The sequence below is a fragment of the Medicago sativa genome, chromosome 5 (assembly GCF_051527215.1).
Source record: "Medicago sativa cultivar Bolivia chromosome 5, Bolivia_mono, whole genome shotgun sequence".
In the NCBI taxonomy this organism is placed as follows: Eukaryota; Viridiplantae; Streptophyta; class Magnoliopsida; order Fabales; family Fabaceae; genus Medicago; species Medicago sativa.
This window is the reverse complement of record NC_140753.1, coordinates 4,798,826-4,819,147: the sequence shown is the minus strand read 5'-3', so window position 1 is coordinate 4,819,147 and position 20,322 is coordinate 4,798,826. Positions and strand designations below refer to the sequence as shown.

The 20,322-nt window shown below is 32.2% G+C and overlaps 3 protein-coding genes across 4 annotated transcripts; all 3 read left to right on the top strand.

Annotated features, from left to right (window-relative positions):
- Positions 1-271: 271 nt before the first annotated feature.
- On the top strand, positions 272-1,406 carry LOC146919367 (uncharacterized protein At4g22758-like). The gene is made up of 2 exons (XM_085712726.1): positions 272-815; positions 1,076-1,406. The coding sequence occupies exons 1-2, from the start codon at positions 542-544 to the stop codon at positions 1,150-1,152; spliced, it is 351 nt and encodes a 116-aa protein (XP_085568852.1). The 5' UTR covers positions 272-541; the 3' UTR covers positions 1,153-1,406.
- A 5,421-nt stretch (positions 1,407-6,827) lies between these two features.
- LOC146919366 (AT-hook motif nuclear-localized protein 10-like) lies at positions 6,828-12,522 on the top strand. Its single transcript, XM_085712725.1, has 5 exons — positions 6,828-7,493; positions 7,574-7,626; positions 10,421-10,546; positions 11,715-11,876; positions 12,028-12,522. The coding sequence occupies exons 1-5, from the start codon at positions 6,977-6,979 to the stop codon at positions 12,286-12,288; spliced, it is 1,119 nt and encodes a 372-aa protein (XP_085568851.1). The 5' UTR covers positions 6,828-6,976; the 3' UTR covers positions 12,289-12,522.
- A 5,023-nt stretch (positions 12,523-17,545) lies between these two features.
- Positions 17,546-20,234, top strand: LOC146919365 (protein cornichon homolog 4-like). Of its 2 annotated transcripts, XR_015011481.1 has the most exons (5): positions 17,547-17,720; positions 17,825-18,006; positions 19,575-19,697; positions 19,782-19,946; positions 20,055-20,234. XR_015011481.1 is itself a non-coding variant. In XM_085712724.1 (4 exons), the coding sequence occupies exons 1-4, from the start codon at positions 17,649-17,651 to the stop codon at positions 19,816-19,818; spliced, it is 414 nt and encodes a 137-aa protein (XP_085568850.1). In that variant the 5' UTR covers positions 17,546-17,648; the 3' UTR covers positions 19,819-20,234. The 2 variants fall into 2 exon arrangements, 1 of the variants encoding a protein (XP_085568850.1); XM_085712724.1 differs by having other exon boundaries at positions 17,546-17,720; positions 19,782-20,234.
- Positions 20,235-20,322: the final 88 nt, after the last annotated feature.

Sequence of the window (20,322 nt, the reverse complement as noted above, 5' to 3'; positions counted from 1 at the left end):
TTGAAAACAAAGAATAGGAGGACTCAAAATTATCTTTTATTGGTAGAGAAAATAATGTGAGCTTTGGAGTTTGGACACGGTTATTCCCCGCATTCATATAGTCGAAACATCGATGATATTTCACTGGACTCGGACAATCCAAATTCAAATTTGTTATTGGGAAGTTATCGTAAAATAAAAATTTATAATTTTTTGAATCGTCTAATCTTTGATCGGATATAAAGCAGAGATCTGAATTGAATGAAAAGATACCAATCCATGAACATCAAAACCTCACTGTTTAGGGATGATGAGGCTATTATTTGTCAGGTCACTGCTGGAAAATTCGGGATCTTGCAGCAAGTCTCAAAACCAACCTCTACAAATCGAAATATAAGTTAAATATCGCACTTTCCTAGAAGCTTCCTTCACTCATTTAAGCCCCCACAAACTCAAATTTCACCCTTTCACTTTTGAAAAAAACCACCTTTCTCGTAACAACAACAACAACATAGTGAAAAAACCGTAAACTGAAATCCAAACTCTCTTTGTCTTTGGCTTCATGGGTGGTACCGTTTCTACTCCTCAAACTGACAAATTTCCGTTGGATACAACGGAAACCAATGACTCTCCTCTTAGACCATCGAAACTTCTACTCAACGTGTCCATCGAGAACACGTTGGGTGCAATACAAGTTTTGATGTCGCCTGAAAATACCGTTGGCGAATTAGTGAAGGTTGCATTGATGACTTATGATAAGGAGAAGAGAAGGCCATTATTGAAGGACACCGATCCAAACCGCTACCAACTTCACTTCTCTCCATTCACGCTTGAAAGTAATTATTTTAACCTTAATCCTTCAATGTTCCCTTTTTTCATAATTTATATCCTTGTTTTTTCATATCATTTTTTAGACTAGTTTTTAGATGTTATAGATCTTTATTATTGCATATTAATGTATACTTAGACTGATCGATGACAACAATATATGAATACGAATTCAATTAATTTTTCTGATGTCCTTATCATATGCATCGTGTATATATGATACAAAAATATTTTCCATGTTAATCAACCACCAAATGAAATGGTGCAGGTTTGAAGGTTAGTGAGAAATTGAAGAACTTGGGGTCAAGGAACTTCTTTCTATGCTCAAAGCCTACTTCAATCTGAACTTCCAAGGCAGCATATGGCAATTGATTCTGCAATATTTCATTTGAAGATATTATTCACACTTATTGGCTTCAAGCCATAATTAATGCTAAAGTGATTGAGGTTGTGACTGATTGAATCTCAATTGGCCACTCAACACTTTTGAGGGACAAAATCTTATGTATCTTGTGAAAGGTTAAGGTGAAATGAAAAAGAAAGTAAAAAATAATACTGTTTGGATTTTTTATAATCTAGCTGCATGTATTTTTGGTTTACTGTGCGATTTATTGTCAATTACTTTTCTTTGAAATTTATGAATCGTCAAGCTGGCGAAGCTATTGAGTAGTATGAGGTAGTTTAGGCTACCCAAATTATATTTAGTTGCCCTTATGCAACATGTAAAGGATACATTGAAGTCCCTCGTACATATCTTTGATAGTTTTTAATTTTTACTTCTTTTTTCTTTAGGACTTTCAACAAAATATTTATAGATGTTTAATCATACGTCTTCTCCAAATCAATGAATATTAAGTGCAAGTCTTTTTTACTTGTCTGATACCACTCCATTACACGTCAAAGTAAGTAGATCGTTTCCGTAGTTGATCTATTAAACAAGTTTTTTACTGCATCCAGACGGCGATGCAGCAACTCTTGCTCATTTAACACTTTACTCGAGTTAAACAACGCATTGCTTCGGGGAGACGACCTAGCATTCACACTATTCACATAACTTACTTTGACAATATTTTTTAACTAATATATAAATACAAATGTTAGCATGTAAGATGTTGATCGATTTGTCTAAATAAATATTTTTAAAATATTAAATTTTTATAACCATAGATAATTAAAGATATTAACAGTCAAAGTTATGTATTGACATGTATAAAGTGGTTGACTACAACAAGTATTTTGACTAAATTGCACATATTAAAAAAATAGTTATTTATATTTAATCTATCCAATTTTAATAAAAAAAATTAAGTCTATTTTATAAATTATTCTCATTATACGTTGATTCCTAAACATGCAAAAAAATTAAATGATTGGTATTCTAGAGATAAGACCGTTAATTTTTATTTTTTTTGGTATCTGGGGTTCGATTCCAGACCTTGTATATATTATGCATTGTCTCTACCAACTGAGTTAAGTTCACGAGGGCATAAGACCATTAAATATGAGACGAGTAATTAAAACTTACTTTCCCTAAAAAAATAATATTCACTTATATTTTCCAAATTTGTGTACTAATTCAAGAGTAACATTTCGTTTAAAAAATAAAAGTCAGGACTACCGTTATTTAAAAAAAAAGTATATTGATGTATTTATTATAACCAATAAAAGACTCGTGTGTTCGCACATATCATGTAATATTGCAGTAATTATCTTGTTAAAAAAAAATCTCGTGGTAACTATATTAAAAACGAGGCTTATTTATTTTATATGTTTAGTCCCTGGAAACAAGGCTCCGATGATTGTGGTCATTTCACTTTTGTTCTATATGTCAGAGGGGCATTTTCATCCTTCCATGACAAATGTTTATGAGTCAGCAGCATCCTTGCATAGTCATCAATGTCACATAAGCTAATATGTGATATGTCATCACTTAAATAACCTCAGAGACCAAAACTCAAGTGATTAATAATTGCATAACAATTTTGAAAGGAGTGGCAAGTACAAGGACCAAAACTCAAATGAACCATATTTACAATGACCGAACGTATAAATAAGCCTTAAAACAATTACATTGGTAATATTGTGAAATGTTTAAAGATATTAAATAAAAATTATCAACATTAATGTAATGTTTCTATTAATTTTTTCTTTTATATGCAAAAATGTGTTAGATATTTACATTGCGTCTGTTGTAGTCTTTATCTGTTTATATTTGCAAAAATAATTTTTTTTAAGAGGCAGAAGCAAATTTTATGTACTAATATAAGGAATACAATATGATAAAGTATAAAAAAACATGAAAATATCAACATCAATGTAGTTTAAATATTTTGCTATCTCATACGCAAAACACCGTTAAATATCTACATCATGTTACTTGCGGTTTTTTTTATGTCAAGTAGCATAGTGATTAAAAAACCACACTTAAGGGAAATATAAGTAGGTGTCCAGGGTTCGAACTCAGACCCATGCATATATTATGCATTGTCCCTTACCATGTGAACTAAGCTCACAGGGACGATATTTCCATATTTTATGTGTCTATGTTTGCGGAAGCACTTTTACATGTTCCGATCTTAGAAAGTCGATATGATAAAAAATTGAAAATTCTTGACAATTTTCAAAATATCAACATTAGTATAGTGTTTCTATTAAATATTTTGTTATTTGTATGCAAAACACCGTTAACTATTTGCATCGTGCCCATTGCAAATTGTATGTGCTTATATTTGCGGAAGCAAATTTGTATATATTGATACTAGCAACTCGATATGATAAAAAAAAAATTGAAAAAGCTAAACTAGCCCACCTAAATTGGCACTGGAGAGAACCGAACCTGAAACCTCGAGGAGGAGCACACTCCCAGATCCCAAGCCAATACCACCAGGTCAACCCAAGTGGGTTCGATATGATAAAAAATTGAAAATTGCCCCTCAATTTTTATTTTTATTTTTATAAAACTCATGACTATTTTCAAAATATCAATATTAATGTAATGTTTTTGTTAAATAGCTTTTTATTTTATATGGTATACACCATTAAATATTTTCACGACACTCGTTGTAGATTTTATGTGCTTATACCACTGATCGCAAATTTTTATGTACCAATATGAGAAGGTTGATATGATAATATTTTGAAAACTCATGACTATTTTCCAAATATCAACATTAATGTTGTCTTTCCATGGATTTTTTTTTTTATTTTATATGCAAAACATCGTTAGTTTTTTGCAACTCACTCGTTGCAGATTTTATGTACTTATATCCGCAAAAGCAAATTTTGATGTAATGATATGATAAAAATTTGAAAACTTATGACTATTTTTAAAATATATATATTACTGAAGTGTTTCTATTATAAAATAAAAATGATTTTTTTAATTTTATAAGAAAATTAGTGATATTAATTAAGAGATTAAAATAGATGAGAATAAATTATTTTCCTATATTTATGACATAAAAGGGGAGGATAAACCATTTTCCTATATTTATGTCATAATACATAGTTTTTTCTTTGCAAAATGACGATTTGGCTCATAAAATTTAAAAGATGACGAGTTTAATCGAGACTAAATATAAAATTTTATCATCTTTCTCTCTTCTTCTCTCTCACCCAGTCTCGAACCGAGTTCCTCCAGGTTGTGGAACAAACCTTACAACCAAGTGACTTCTTAGGAGACAGGAAGATTATATATATAGATTAGATTAGATTACACCCGGTCAACAAAAAAAGGTTACATTTTTATTTCAAAAAAATAAAAAAAGGTTACATTTTATTATTAAATAAGTTCCATGAATAATCATTTCAATTTTCAATAAAATATGATTATCAAAGATCATTTCAATTCATTACTCAGGAGCAACATTTTTTTTTCTTTTTTGGTCAAGAGTAAAATTTTAATTATTATAATTAAATTCGGTCAACAAAATAAAATAAAAAAGTTTACATATGAAATATATTTAATTATTAAAAAGTATATATTTCATAACAATCAAAGAGTTTTTTTTTCAATTTAATAAAATAAAATAAATTGCATAAATAACATTTTTTTGGTCTCCCTAAAAAACATTTTTTTGTTAAGTATTCTTGTAGCTAGAAATTGATCATTATGGTGGATAAGTGGAGAATCCGAAATTCGAACTTCGCCCCTACATATTGTAACGTCCCTTGTCAACTAAGCTATACTTAGAGGGACTTTAAGAAAATAACATTAATAAATAAACAAAATTCTGAATATTTACAGGGATCATTTAGTCTCAAAATAATTATCAACTTTTATCCTTCCTGTTAATCTTTTCTTTAAACATTGGTTCTCCGAAAAAATCCCGGTATCAAATTTAGTTTTAGCTTTTTTATTTATGGTTGAGAAAAATAAAATTCACAAGAAACTTAACACGCATATATTTTAAACTGTGTTGAACTCGCGTGACACATGACTCATGGTCACATATGTTTTATTATTTTTATACAACCAAATATTTTTTTTCATTTAAATTCCTCAAAAAAAATTCGTTTAAATATTTTAATTAATATCAGCGACATCTTTTTTGAGGGAATTAATTGGTTTCAGACTAAACGTAGTCCGATATTATTTTTTTCAAGGTCTAAAATTTGTTTTTATTTTTATTATGGACCAAATTGGGACTCATGAATTTATTTTTGGACTAAAATGAGTCTTCATTGTATTAATAATTTATTGAATTTAGAAAATTCTTTGATTTTTCTAAAATAATTTTAATTTATTATTTTTATTTTTTGAAGTTTTTATTGATTGTAATTAAATACCTATTTTATTTTATAAAAAATAATTATTTTAGTTTATTTTTATTATATCAAGTTTTTGTTTAAGGTGTTTATATCATTTTATAAATACGCATATTTATTTTCTATTATATTTTTCTTTCAATTTCTCTCATACCAAACTACTAAATAATTTCTTCTTTTGACTTTCTTTTCTTTCCTCTATATTCTTTTCATAAGCCAAACAAAGCATAAAGAGGGTAGGGACTAACTTGTCCCAATCTATTTTTCTCAGAACTAAATTTGGTCTTTAATATTTTTTCAGAAACTAAAATGAATCTTCACTCTTAAAAAAACTAGAGACAAAATCACATAATATTAATTAAAGAGAAAATTGAAAATAAAAATAATTAAGACTACAAGAAAAATTGAGTGTGACTCATTTAAGAACAAACTTTGACCATTGTTTGTGCTTCAACAATTACGTGGTTCTTGGTAATATAATTCATTTTTGATTCTTCAAAAAAAAAACTTTGACCATTGTAATGAAATAAAGAGAGTTTTTTTTTTGTTACAAGGGAAAAAAAATAAATGGAGCTTTAATAACGCTTAGTCAAAAAAATGTTCTAAATTAGTTAGTTTTTATTGCAAAGTCAAAATAAAGTTATATTTTATTTTAAAATTAAATTTTAAAAAAAACGTAAAATAATAACAAGCCATATAAAAGTCAAATATGCAATAAAAAATTATTAAATTTATTTTCAAGTCAAATGGAAAGTTCCTAAAGTATTAAATTTATTTATTAAAAAAAGTATTAAATTTATTAAACATTAAACAATACTACACATGGTCCTCGTGAGCTTAACTCGGTTGGTAAGGATAATGTATAATATATGCAAGGTCCGATGTTCGAACCCCGGACACCAGAACAAAAAAAAACAATACTATACATAACTTAAGTCCTTGAATGACGGTAGGGAGGGGACCACAACAAACAATAAATAAATAAAAATTTCAGTCTAAAGCAAACTGAAAACACTAAATAAAATTAAGAGAAATGCTAACAACACATATTTTAACACACATTTTTTTCGACATTCTCTTTGATTGGTTAAAATTCACATAGGATCCACCAAATTTATATATGACCCACATGATTTGGTGGGATCCATGTGAATTTTAACTAATAAAAAAGAGTGGGTTAACACGTGTGTTGTTAGCATTCGTCTAAAATTAAATAAAAAATATCTAAAATCTTGTTTCCTCCCTTTTTTTTTATCGGTTATTGAATTTTTGGTTCACACTTTTCTTCTTTCGTCATCATCATTGTACCATTCACCACATTCAGTTACTTTAATGACTATATATATACACATTCACTCATAATTTTTTCCAATCGCATTTTTCTTCACTACAGTTAATTTTCATGGATCCGCGTGAACCACAACAACCACACCCTCACACACACCATCATCAACTGAAAAATATGGCGTTAGTGGATCCTAATACATTCACAAACACTGTCCCAAACACCATGGTGGAACCCACCAATGCTAGAATCCCTCCATGCAACAATGTTATGTCCAACTTGGACTCCAGTGTGAAGGCTTCTTTCGGCTCTAGTTCAATCAAGAAAAAGAGGGGCCGACCGAGGAAGTATTTCCTTGATGGCAACATTACTTTGGGCTCAAGCTCGGTCCCAACCCAGACTGCTGCCAATATTTCTCCTTCTTTCAACAACAACAACAATGTTATGTCCAACTTGGACTCCAGTGTGAAGGCTTCTTTCGGCTCTAGTTCAATCAAGAAAAAGAGGGGCCGACTGAGGAAGTACTTCCCTTATGGCAACATTACTTTGGGCTCAAGCTCGGTCCCAACCCAGAATGCTGCCATTATTTCTCCTTCTTCCACTATGAAGAAGAATCAGCAAGTTGAAGTGCATGGTATATTAAAAAAAATTCATTATTTAAATATCGAATTTTGTTTATTATTTAATTTTCATTCTAGTTGTTCATCTTCTCAGGAATTAATGGCACTGATTTCTCTGCACATTTGATCACTGTGAACCATGGAGAGGTATGCAACTAAACTTGTAATTTATTATTCCAATATTAAAATGTCATATATACAAATAATTACCATTCACAATTTTAAAAATTTGATTACTTCATAAATTAGATTGATAATGTAGACTTTGATGATGTTAGAAACGTTTTATTGTTGAAATGCTAATGTAGATTTTGCTTTCTTTATTTTGCTTTATAGTCTTTTTTTGTTAAGAATTATTATAACCTGGATTCTAGTTCGTTGAAGATATCTTCTTTTCGCTTACAGTTGTGGTCGCATTTCTGGTACATGATTGTAGGTCTTGATTTTTGATTATGTCGCCTCCTCCGTGTCAGAGGGTTTAGATATGTTTTCCATCGATCCGCTTCGTGATTAGAGTTTTGTTTCCAAATCATAGGTTATAGTTTATTTTGGCTCATGATCTATGGCTTCTTGTTCTGATTCGCTGATATTTGCTACTAGTTTTCGTTAAATCGATTGTCGCTGCAACTATTTAGGTGTGGCTTCGTGTAATGGATTGATTGGTGTGGGTTGTTCTGGGTTAACCGTTGGTGTGGTTAACCCACTGCTGCACCAACGTTCTTGACCTAGTTCGATCTCAAAAACTCAAAAGGGTCTGTTTCAAATCAAGTTTCTAGATTGGTTTGTGTTAAATTAAGCAATTATCTCTCAAGACCCTTTCATGTTAAAGTAAGCATTTTAGGATCGAGAGACAACTTTGTGTAGCTACCTAAACCAAATATGTCTCTGACCGCTCTTTAACCTTAATATGTCAATGCGCCTCTCTACCCCTAAATCTGAATTTCTGATTCAAGATGTAGCCTCATTGGGTTATGGTGCGACAATATTCATCCTCCGCACAACTGTCTCACCTTATTGGGATTGTTTTAACCATTTCCCATTTGACTGTCTTTTATTTCAGCACTCTTTCAACCTATTTTTGGTGTCGTCATTCTTATGTTTGTTGTCGTTGGAGACCCGCATTTCTGGATTATAGTTCTTTGGAGATCTTTGGTTTTTATTCGTGGTTGTGCTGGCCTTTCTGATTCTTGATTTTGATGTCCTGATTTTCGATTGTTACCTCATATGTGCTAGACGGTTTGGGTCTATTTTTCCCTTTGTCTGCTTAATGATCAAAGTTTGGTTTCCATGTTTGAGGTCTTCATTTATGATGGTTCACGATCTATGGCCTTTTGTTTCGATTTGCTGAGATTCGCTTCTAGTTAGTCTTAAATCGTTCATTGCGTTAGCTTTCTAGGTGTGGCTTCATGCGTCATATTGATTGGTGTGGATTGTTATGGGTTGGTTGTTGGTGTGTTTGAATCCCCGCCACTCTCGCGCTCTTGACATGTTTTGGTCTCAAAAACCCGAAGGGTCTATTTCAAACATGTTTTTTGAACTGGTTTGAGCTAAATTAAACAAATATCTCTCAATACTCCTTCATGTTAAATGCATTTTAGAATCAACATACTACTTTGTATAACTCTCTAAACCAAATATTTATCTAGCCTCTCTCTAACCTTTATCATCCATTGTACTTGTCTACCCCCAAAATCCAAATCTAGTTCAAGATATAGCCTCATTGGGTGGTGGTGCGACTATACTGTCCTTCTCACCAATGTGTCACCCTATTAGGGTTGTTTTACTCCTTCCATTTCAATGGTCGTCCATTCCAATGCTCTCTTAACATATTTCCATCAACGTTGTTCTTATGTTCTTCGTCGTTCTTATGGGTTTGCAAGGGTTATGTTGGTTTGTTTAGGTTCCAGTTTTATCTGGTTTGTGGGTCACGCTTGTGGATTATGGTTCGTTAGAGATCTTTTGTTGTTGTTCGCAGTTGTGGTCGTGTTTCCGCTTTGTGATTTGTAGGTCCAAATTTTCAATTATGTTGCCTCCTTTGCGTCGAAGGGTTTCCATTTGTTTTGTCATTAGTTCGCTTCATGATCGGAGTTTGGGTTCCAGATCTGAGGTTTTCAATTATGGTGGCTCACAACTTGTGACCTCTTGTTTTGAGTTCCTTGGAACCTATGCTAATTTATGTTAATTTGTCTATCACGGTAGTTTTCTGGGTGTGGTTTCATGTGACAGCCTGATTGGTATGGATTGTTCTGGGTTGGCCATTGGCGTAGTTCACTCATCGATGTTCTTGACATGGTTTGGTCTTGAAAGCTTGAAAAATGTCTGTTTCAAATCTGGTCTGTGAGTGTTGTGTTGGATTCATCCCTCGATATGGATTCATCACACAATTGGAGGTTTAGGTTCTTGATATTTGCTTAAGTTCTTCATGACTGGATCAGGAATGGTAAGCTATAAAAGGTCACGAGTTTGATGTTTGTTCTTATAGTAAATGGTTGGTGCCTGGATTTATTACCCTGTTGGCGATTGAGTTTAGTCGTTGTTTGGCTCGAAAGGGCTTATTGCTTGTTGTTGTTGTTCCTAGAAAGGAGTTGTAATATGTGTATCTGTTTTTGTTTTTGGTCATAGTCAAATCATTTGTTGGCTCTTTAAACTCTGGTTGATGCTGCAGATATTTAGACATCATCTTTTTTTACAACATGGTTTGGCACCCGTATGTAGGGTTAGCTAGATTGTACTCGTGATGGTGCTTGTTTGTTAGGATTGACTAGGGTTAGTTCCACTTGTGTTGCTTTGTATGTTTGTATCGCGTGTTTAGGTCAACCTACAACTTTTTGTGATTTCCTTGGTTCGGTTTTATGCCTCCCCAGTGTTTGTATTTCCTAGATTTTTATTTAATTTACTTTTCTTGTTTCCTAATAAAATGTTTATCTTGTTTTGCCTGTAGAATATTGTTGCAAAACTAGCAACCTATTGTCAAGGAGGACCTAACACAGAGATGTGCATTCTTTCAGCTCATGGTTTAGTTGGCATTGCCTCCTTTCAACAATCAGGAAGCATTGTTACTTATGAGGTTGTGCATTTTACATCCTTTTTTATTAGTATCCATTGAATAACTAAGTATCTAATAATGAAAAAGTTATGTTTGTATTATATTAATTGGAATAGATATGAAATTTGATGTAAGTTGTGTTTATTTGATGCACATAAATTCTTAAGCTAGCATTTGGCATGGGATAATGTTGTCTTTTTCATATTATGACGACTATCCATTATAGCAGTCGATGGAAGAAACATGGTGCGTATAATTGACATTGTGGTCTATGGAGACGCGCACATGGTCTGCATGCCACAAGGGCAATTTGACAACACTGCCACATATAGAAAAGGAAAAGAAATTTGCTTGTTTCGTTTTGTTCTCTTTGATTCTACTATCTTTGTTCAATTTTTAATATTCAATATGCTCCCCACGTGATAAAATGAAAGTAAAAGGGATCCATTCGTTTTGTTCTCTTTGATTATACTATCTTTGTTCAATTTTTAATATTCAATATGCTCCCCACGTGATAAAATGAAAGTAAAAGGGATCCAAAAAAGTTAAGTGTTTTTGGACTAAATACATTTGATTTTTGTTTGTTCACTTATGGTTATACTTTGTTACCTAGAGAGTACATAAAACAATCCATGTGTTTTGCACAATTCAATTTTAACCATGATACCTAAAAGTACGCAACTTTAAGTTGGTATAATGTTATAATTTAAGTTTCATTTTCTTGTTTATGTTATTTTTTTAGGTGTGTTTGTGTGTGTGAGTATGATTTTATAATATGGGTATAATTTTACGATTATCTAAATTATGATATTTTACCCCCTCATGATCTTATAAGCAGGATCCCAACTTTGACAACAATGGTGGGACCGTACATTTTCAAATCATTATTGGCACAATTTAAGCATATTTATTTTCATAATCACAACTATATTTAGAGGATTGTTTCACATGCCGTGTTTTGTTTTATCTTTATTAATATTAATGTCGCTTACTATGGTTATCTGAAAGTTAAAAAAATAAAGTAGTGGGATTTGTCTATGAAAAAAGAAACATTGTTAATTTTGTTTTTGTTTAATTTTTCAATGTGTACGTGCGAAAATGTCATTATGTTATTATGATAGTTGATTTATATAACTACTTGTGTTTTGGTTTAATTTTCTTATTGTGATGTATTTTTTTTTTATCCCAGGGTCGATTTGAGCTTGTATCCCTATCAGGCATGTCAGAAGTATGTGACAGGAGTAGTGGTTGTAAAAGAATGGGTAACTTTAAAGTGTCACTGGTGGGTCCTGATTTACGCCCTTTAGGAGGTGTGGTGGCTAATAAGCTTATTGCAGCATCTTCAGTACAGGTATTGCTTTCAAATGATAAACAACAAGTTATGTTGATTTTTAAAGTACAATGTGAATTTAAGTTCTTGGGAATTGATAGTCTTTCCTGCTTGAAGGACTGATCAAACTTTGTTTACATTACTTATATTACTTATTAAAAATCATTTACAGGTCACTGTGGGTAGTTTTACTTTGGATGTTAAGAAGGCTAGCCCGAATAACTTGAAAATTGGGTCTTCTTCAGTGCCATCGTCCCAATTTGTTGCTTCTGGGACTCCAACCGATGCTACCCTTCAAGGGCCTTCATATGAGTCCTCTGGTGACAATCAGAATAGTCCTTTTGGCCAGGGGCTTGGAAGCTACAATAATTCTAGTCAACCTTTTCCTACTATGGCGATGCACCAGAATTCATTTGGTCGCCAAATTCAGTAGTAAAAGGATAGGATTTTAGTTTTGCTGGTGCAAAAGTAAGTCATTTGCAAGGTGGTTGTGGTTGCAGGTTTAATGCTGAAAGGGTGGTTTTAATAATTGAGACAAATTGTGAGAGTTTCTCTATAACTTTTATGTGTGTTTTTCTTTGATTTTCTATTTTTTTGGATTTTCAACTCATTCATGAAAAATTGATAGAGTGGGTCGCTCTTGGTTAATGAGATTATTGTTATTTTAGATGCGTTTTTGAGTATGCTGGAAATATGAGTTATGCACCATCTCATTTGAATTACATATTTTCAAATTTATATCCTGAGATTGGCCACTTTCATCTATGTTTCCTTTATTATTGTTGTGCGTAAAGAAATTATCTAAGCAGCGATAATATGAGTTAGTGGCTTTGAGAAAGAATCAGCTTCCCTGCTCGGATGCTCTAGCATCGCCTATGCTTCGCTCGACTGAAGGGCTTTCTCACATAATTTTTCAATTGCCTATTTGTCGAATTCGGTGAATAGGGTAATTATTTTTAGGTGTAATGTTTTCCTATGAATTGTTTCCTTATTTGGTGAACTTATTGTATTGTCCTCAGTTTTATGTGAGTCAAAACGATACCCCTTAGAGTTAGGAATGGAATTGTAACACAATGACTGCCTATGATCTGATCTTTTTTCTCTCATCCGTTATGTTGTATGGTAACTATATTTGGAATTTTCTCATATGACTTTCATTTGGCAAGCATCCAGAGATCACAAGCATTGTTCTCCGAATTTTGCAGATTGTGTTGCTGCCGTACCACCTTGATATTCATCATACCTTCTGCTATTCTAGAAACTCACTGATACTTTCCATCTTGTGGCCATAATACCTACAATGGAAACAAATTTGATGGAGGTCTTCATATTCCAATAGAAACGTATAGCTTCTAATGACAATATATGGCACCAGTGGTTTTTCTAGACCGATTTCAATACAAATCTATGTGAATTGTCATCGTGAGTGGATTGATGTGAGAAAATCAACCTTAAGCATCATCTTGAGGGTTATTCCGATACGAGTAAGGAGTTCTATGCTATAAAGATTCATGGAGACACGTGGTATACAAATTTGTACCACAATATTTTTCATAACCTTCATAGTTTGAAGAAACATATGAGGCCATTGTTGGACCACTATATAGTGTCAAAAAAAATTCCCCATGGCCCTTTGAATAACGCGTGTTATTAATCCTTTTCTTGGTTAAAATAGACAAGAAAGTAGCCATCAACCATATCAACCATTGAGATACTTCCATTCTTTGTTCATCTCCTTTGAAGGTAGTTCCCAAGCAACTTAAAATTCACATTATTTCCCAAAATCTTGATAGTCAAAGAGTATCTAATAATATTGTATCTTTATATAGTTTACTTATTTAATTTTTACAACATTGGGTACTGTTACCAATATTTTTTTACGAGTATATCAAATTTAGTTTAAACACACTAGTTTTTGTTGACTCAAATACCTCTTTTATATTTAACAAAAGTCTTAAGTACTAACAACTTAAAAACATACTATATTGTATTCAATACAACTTTAATACATTAAGATAAAGTTCCCTTCATTAAAAAAAAGGATACAATTAAATCAAACAATTAGGCTCAAGTGATTAACGAGTTCTATCAAAAGGCGATTTTTGCACAAGGATCTGAGTTTGATTCGTGAATGGAACAATTGTTGACCAGACTTTACTTACTTCTCAGACGAACTTCAAATTACAGTAGAGTTTTGTGGTGTTGGTGTTGTGACTTTGGAGTTTGTGCTGGTCCTCGACTATCCTTCAGGTGTTGTCGATCGCTCTGGTCTTTCAAGGTTTGGTTTTCTCTGCTTGAGGATATGACTTTAGGTGTTGAGCAATTTATATATATTTTTCTTTTGTGGAGTTGTCCTTGTAGTTGTTTTCCTGGTTTTTGTTGTGTTTGGCTTCTTGCGTTTATTGCCTTGTTTTTTGTATTGGTTTTCTTTGCGTTGGATGTGTTTTGGGTATTTTTTGTGCCCATCTTTTGCCAGTGTATATCTATATTTGCAATTAAAAAAAAACTTTTTGTACAACCATATTTTTTAGTATCATGTAATGAATAAAATCAAAATATATTAGTAATTCTTTAGATACTCTATAAGACAAGACTGACCCAAAAAAAATAATAATCATGGTTGCTAGATTCATTTGATGATGACGATGATTGACTTTTTGAATTGAAAAGTCTCCCAAGTGAATTACATCTAATATAGAGCAATAACTAAAGCGATTGTGTCCAAAAAAATCAATAATACTATGTGATTAATTAGAAAAAAATTACTAAGAGTTTTTCTCTTCTATATACTTTCTCTCCAAATTAAATAATTTTATTCGAGTCACTATCAAAAAAAATCCAACACTACCAAAAAAAAATTATTCGAGACGTGTGAACATTGAATATAAGATATATATCAACCAAAATTTTAACTTTAATTCGACATGTGAGAGTCTAATTTCTCTGTTAGACTATATTCTTGTTTGTAACATAATAATGTATTTTCATCTTGAATAAAAGAAAGATGGAAAATTCTAACACACCCTTTAAGTTTTTGTTGAATATCGGTATCAACCAATGGCCATACACAATAAAGAGTTAAGCTACCATCTATAGTAATCAAAGGACAAGTTAGGGATCTTTGCCGTTAACCACCAAAACAAGAGGAGCTTAGCACTATAATAAGCTGCAGGGTAGAAGCTGATTTATCTGTAAAAAAATCTGTTGTTTCTGTCCTTCCAAATAATCCAAATACAAGCGCACCAAATCATTAAAAGCCACACACGGTGAGATTTGAAGATCACAACAATATGATCAAACTGTTGTAAATGATTAGACAAATCAGGGGGGACAAACTGTAGCAATTCATAACCAATGGTAAACATCAATCCAAATGGCTCCAAAAAAGGAACAATCCAAGAATAGGTGACCAACCGTTTACAACTGGCCACAACCTGAAACACACATATGATTATCAATAGAAATCATACATCGTTTAAACATATTATCTTTGGTGGGGACACAATCCCTCATGAGACGTAAATGAACAAGGACACCTTCAACAGAATGTGCCGCTGCCATATAGCATTCGGAGCAACTGCATCGAGTGAGGTGCCATCACTGGTGAGGAAAGTGTATGCGCCCCTGACTGTGTACCCTTCAAGAGGATCCAGTAACCACCATCTATATGAACACTGAACCTGCAAAACCACATCACGAAGTAACAACTAACACTCTCCCAACAATTCTTCCTCCCACACCCTCAAACATCTCCTCCACCGCCAAGCTCCCCCCCCCCCCCCCCCCCCCCCCCCCCCCCCCACGCAGCCATATCTTTTAATAATATTACTAAAATTGTCCACCAACACAAATTATTCAAGAGAAATTGAATTTGATTTTTAGATGAAACACTTTTTGATCAATTTTTATTTATCTCTTGGCCTGTCCGTTGGAATCAAGATTATCAGGACATGACCCCTTTCCCTGAGAACTGAAGGTTTGCACACAAAAAAAACATTACTAAAAATGTGAAACATTATACAACACAAGTGATAAATACGGGGATTTTCTTAACTATTTAGTTGAAGGTTCCTATGCCGGTGTGAATGAAAAAAACATAAGCTAAGAGTTGTCAAACCTTTCAATGTATTTCGGTTATATAGATCATTAATCTATGTACGCAAAAGATACATTGATTTACCACAATATTACTAAAAAAATTCTGTTCTATATTTTTTAAACAAAATAACAAACATTATCTAAAACTCACACGTATTAATCATTAAAGTTGCGTGTAAAATATATATTGATTTACCAAAACATTTCTAAAAAATTCTTTGTTCTATTTTTTTTTTAATTTTAATTTTATAGAAAAGTGATATATTATTTAGAACTCACACAAAAACACAAGATTCCGAGTTTAAAATACTCCTTCCATTCCTTGATATAAGAGTTGTTTACAAAAATCATAGGTATTAAGAATAGTTGTTGAAGTAAGAATTTTGTTAACTATTAATACTTTTTTTTGAAGAGATCAAAATGGAATATATTAATAATCCTAGACTACCTTCCCAGCACAAGGTGTGCTGGAAACAATAGCCAAAAAATACAGTGTTCAACAATAGCACAACAACAATTAGCCAATACCCACGCATACAACAGGTAACTATTATTAAATTACCCTTTTATGTATAAATATATTCAATGTTGATTTTTTTTTTCATATTCCAAGATAATTGACAATATTAATAAAATGTATAGTTGAAAAAAAGTAATGAATGCATCTAGAAATTTATAGATTGTCTTATATTTATGCTTTGTTTGGAGGTTTGGAGGAGAGGTCTTTGAGGGGTTGGAAATATAGGGAAAAATAGAAACATCTTTCACATATTTTAAAAGAGTAATTTTTTAGAGAATGATAAAGTATTGTTTATGATTAATATATTTTTAATTTGAAGAATATTATAACTACATATATTAAATTTGAAGAATTCATGGGAACCTTTCAAAACCCTCATTCAATACAATTTTTGAGTTCCCTAAATGAGGATGATTTTGTATTATGAAGAAAAATGAACTCCCAAAGCCTTCCCCGTTCAATGTGATCCATTTATTCCATTTGTTCATTCATTTTTTTTCCAGACTCCTCCACTCTCATTCCCTTTAAACTCGCAAACAAGGCCTTGGGGACAAACACTTTCTTAAAAATTGTCTTATAATTAGAGACGAAAGGAGTAAGATAAAGTTATTCAACCTAATAATACGAGTCAATTGACTTAGAACATCCTTAAAAGAGAAACTCATTTTTGTATACTTAAATAGATCCACATGTACACATCATTTATTTATAATGAATTTTTGGGTCATGTTAACTTGTGCCCTAAGGGCACATGTTAAGGAACAAAAAAAAAACAATTTTGTATTGAAAAGACACATGTTAAGGAACCAAAAAAAAACAATTTTGTATTGAAAAACATGATATTTTAACTTTTTAGAAATTGACTTTTGATGCGTATATTTTTATAATAAATTCTTTAACATGTGCTCTCGAGGATACACGTTAACATTTACCTTAATTTTGCTAATCGAACATTTTACACAAATTTCTTAAACGAGACCCGCTAACATTGTCTTAAATCTTACAAACAATTTTGTTGATTAATTTTTAAAAAAAACATTGTTTAAGAAAGAAAGAAAACAGTTAGTTAGTGTTGCGTTGATTTGTAGAGCAAAGTTGCGGTCGTTGCACGTGGTGTACGTAGTTACTGTCGTGATTGTGAATTTGGGAGAGAGAGAGAGAGAGAGAGAGGGAGCATGGTCGATCTCTTTGGATGGCTCATCTCCTTCTTCCTCCTCATCGCCTTACTCGTTCTCGTCACATACCAGGTATTCTTCTTTTCTTCTTCTTCTTAAGGCTGCAATGAATTTTTTATTTCATTTCAAATTTTCAATATTGACTTATTATTATTTTGATATTTGTTTTATTGCAGTTAATGTGCCTTGCAGAACTAGAATTTGATTATCTAAATCCATATGATTTCTCAAAACGAATAAATGTGGTGATGTTACCTGAATTTTATACTCAAGCTATTCTTACCCTCTTCTACCTTATTACTGGCCATTGGATTATGTCTTTCTTCTGTCTTCCTTATCTATACTTCAATTTCAGATTGTAAGTTTTTATATCAATTTCATAATATAACTTATACTCATGCCTATTCTTCACAAAATGTTAATAAATCATTTGTTTTGGAGAAATGAAATATTTAACTGCTTTTGTATTCTAGTTTGTGTTGTGTGTTAAACGATTGCTTGAGATATCTAGCAATATTGTTTAATTATGCTTTAACTTTTAAATTTTCTTTTTGCAGATATGTTTAGAACCTTATAAGATGTTCTTTCACAAAAAAAAAAAAAAAAAAAAAGAATTTTTTAAACTTTCAAAAGCTTCAGATAAAATTAATTAAAATCTAGACCTAAAAATCATATTTTCAGCTCATTTTCTACAAATGAATTTTTTATAATGTTTTAGAGATGTTTGAAATAAATCACTTAAAAATTTAAAAGTTTAAGGATAATTAAACAAATTTGAATTTAGAAAGGAATAAAACTTCATGCTAATTTTTTTTATAGGGATTCAAACATGTCACTTTTGTTGTTTATGAGGACTAAAAACAAAATTTGATGTATTTATAAGGACTAAAAACTTATTTAACCCAAAAAATAATGACATAATGGACTCGGGCAAAAAATAAGTACATCAAATAGAAGACCCATAAGAGGCTTAGTAAGCGGGGATTTAAAATTTGGGGTTTATTTGGCAGCTCTGATACTGATGGTGGATGAGTTAGCTCAATTTGATAGCAGTAGACTGTTTTGGTTTTAGCATTTAGAGTTGCAGTAAAGCTACATTTCTTTTATTGATTTAGTTGATTGTTTTCACTATCTTTAGAAAAAGAAGCGAGTGTGGCAGAGTTGAGGAGGTCGGTAGATGGAAGGTGGGAGTGGGTGTTAAGATGGAGATGGGCGTTGTTCCAATGAGAGGAAGAATTGGTGTCGCAACAATTGCCGTAGGTAGAGAGGGTAGTTTTTCTAGTGGGGGATAGAGACATTCCAGTTTTGTGATTGAAATTAATAAGATTGTTTACTTTGAGTTTGTTAATAGGCAAGTCCAGTTTTGTGGATCATGGCTGGTTTGGGAGGCGATAGCGTGCAGGTATTGGTGATGCAAGGCGAATGTAGTGTTTTCCTCCGAGATGCTGTTTGGTCGCTGCAATATAACAAGGCCAATTTTCTGTCATAACAACTGAAATTGGGTAATAGTTATGTTTTCGGGCAGAGGGTGGTTTAAGGAAGGCTGCGACAAACAAGCATGGTTGTTAAACTCGGGAGTCGGGATCCCACCTACCTAAGATCGTTTGAGTATAGAAAAATCGTAAATCGTGATATTGTATAAGAACGCGCTTATACAGTGTCAGTATCGTGTTTAGTGTAACAACTTGAAACCTATTAAAAAGTTCGGGATTAGCTTCTAATTGACATAGTCAAATCAGTGTTCCTTCGATCTCTTGAAACCACCCTATGATAGGTGTTCCAGTTAGAGGATTTGGGGAGATGAATTGTTTCTTTTCTGTTTTTTTGTTGTTGTTGTTGTTGTTGCAATTATGATGCTTGACATCTTATGTAAGGGAATGTGCTTAAAATGGTCATGCTAATTGCATATTTTATTCCTGTGATCAGGTACAGACAAAAAAAGCATTTAGTCGATGTTACTGAGATATTCAACATGCTTGCATGGGAAAAGAAGCAACGGCTCGTCAAACTTTTCTATCTTGTTTTAACCCTTTTCTTCTCTGTATTTTGGTATGAGAAGGCCTGATTATCTGTCAATGTTATGAATTCAATTAGACTATATGATTTTATTTTTAAATGTTTGTTTGGTTGTAGGATGATTTATACAACATTGGAGGATCACAATGAGTAATTGCAGTTGGTTACTTGTTTTGTGGAGTGCTTTCTGAAAGTTACCACTGCCGTAAATTTCCAGATTTTTGTGGTAGAGAGCAGTTCATTACTTCGCGTATGTGACATATGACTGACTGTATTTTTGGGGTGAGTTGCAACTGCAAGCTTGTTTTGATAGTTGGACAGTAAGATATCTTTATATACGGCAAGCATTTTATGCTTATCTAACTTATGACTTCATGTATATGGGTGAAGGCATCAAAGGGAGGTGCTGGTGGCTGATGAGGGACTTGGGTTATTTGCATAGTGTTATTGGCCGATGTGTGCCTATGGATAAAAAAGATAATGTATTCAATATTCATATTGAATTTGTGTACAAAACTTTTTAGTTTTTACTGTTTCAGCAAATCTATGCTTTATTTATTACTACGAAAAGGATCTATCATATAATGGTGGACTAGTTCAAGGAGCATATGAGTAGCCTAACATAAGTAAGCATTACATTCACAGGTATTCATAATCT

What these genes read in the sequence shown, in the direction of transcription:
- LOC146919367 (XM_085712726.1), top strand. Translation starts at nt 542, where the DNA reads ATGGGTGGTACCGTTTCTACTCCTCAAACTGACAAATTTCCGTTGGAT. An exon ending in CTCTCCATTCACGCTTGAAA is followed by an intron (nt 816 to 1,075) that starts GTAATTATTTTA and finishes GAAATGGTGCAG; the next exon opens with GTTTGAAGGTTAGTGAGAAA.
- LOC146919366 (XM_085712725.1), top strand. Translation starts at nt 6,977, where the DNA reads ATGGATCCGCGTGAACCACAACAACCACACCCTCACACACACCATCAT. An exon ending in TCAGCAAGTTGAAGTGCATG is followed by an intron (nt 7,494 to 7,573) that starts GTATATTAAAAA and finishes TCATCTTCTCAG; the next exon opens with GAATTAATGGCACTGATTTC. An exon ending in GAAGCATTGTTACTTATGAG is followed by an intron (nt 10,547 to 11,714) that starts GTTGTGCATTTT and finishes TTTTTATCCCAG; the next exon opens with GGTCGATTTGAGCTTGTATC.
- LOC146919365 (XM_085712724.1), top strand. Translation starts at nt 17,649, where the DNA reads ATGGTCGATCTCTTTGGATGGCTCATCTCCTTCTTCCTCCTCATCGCC. An exon ending in TCGTTCTCGTCACATACCAG is followed by an intron (nt 17,721 to 17,824) that starts GTATTCTTCTTT and finishes GTTTTATTGCAG; the next exon opens with TTAATGTGCCTTGCAGAACT. An exon ending in CTTTTCTTCTCTGTATTTTG is followed by an intron (nt 19,698 to 19,781) that starts GTATGAGAAGGC and finishes GTTTGGTTGTAG; the next exon opens with GATGATTTATACAACATTGG.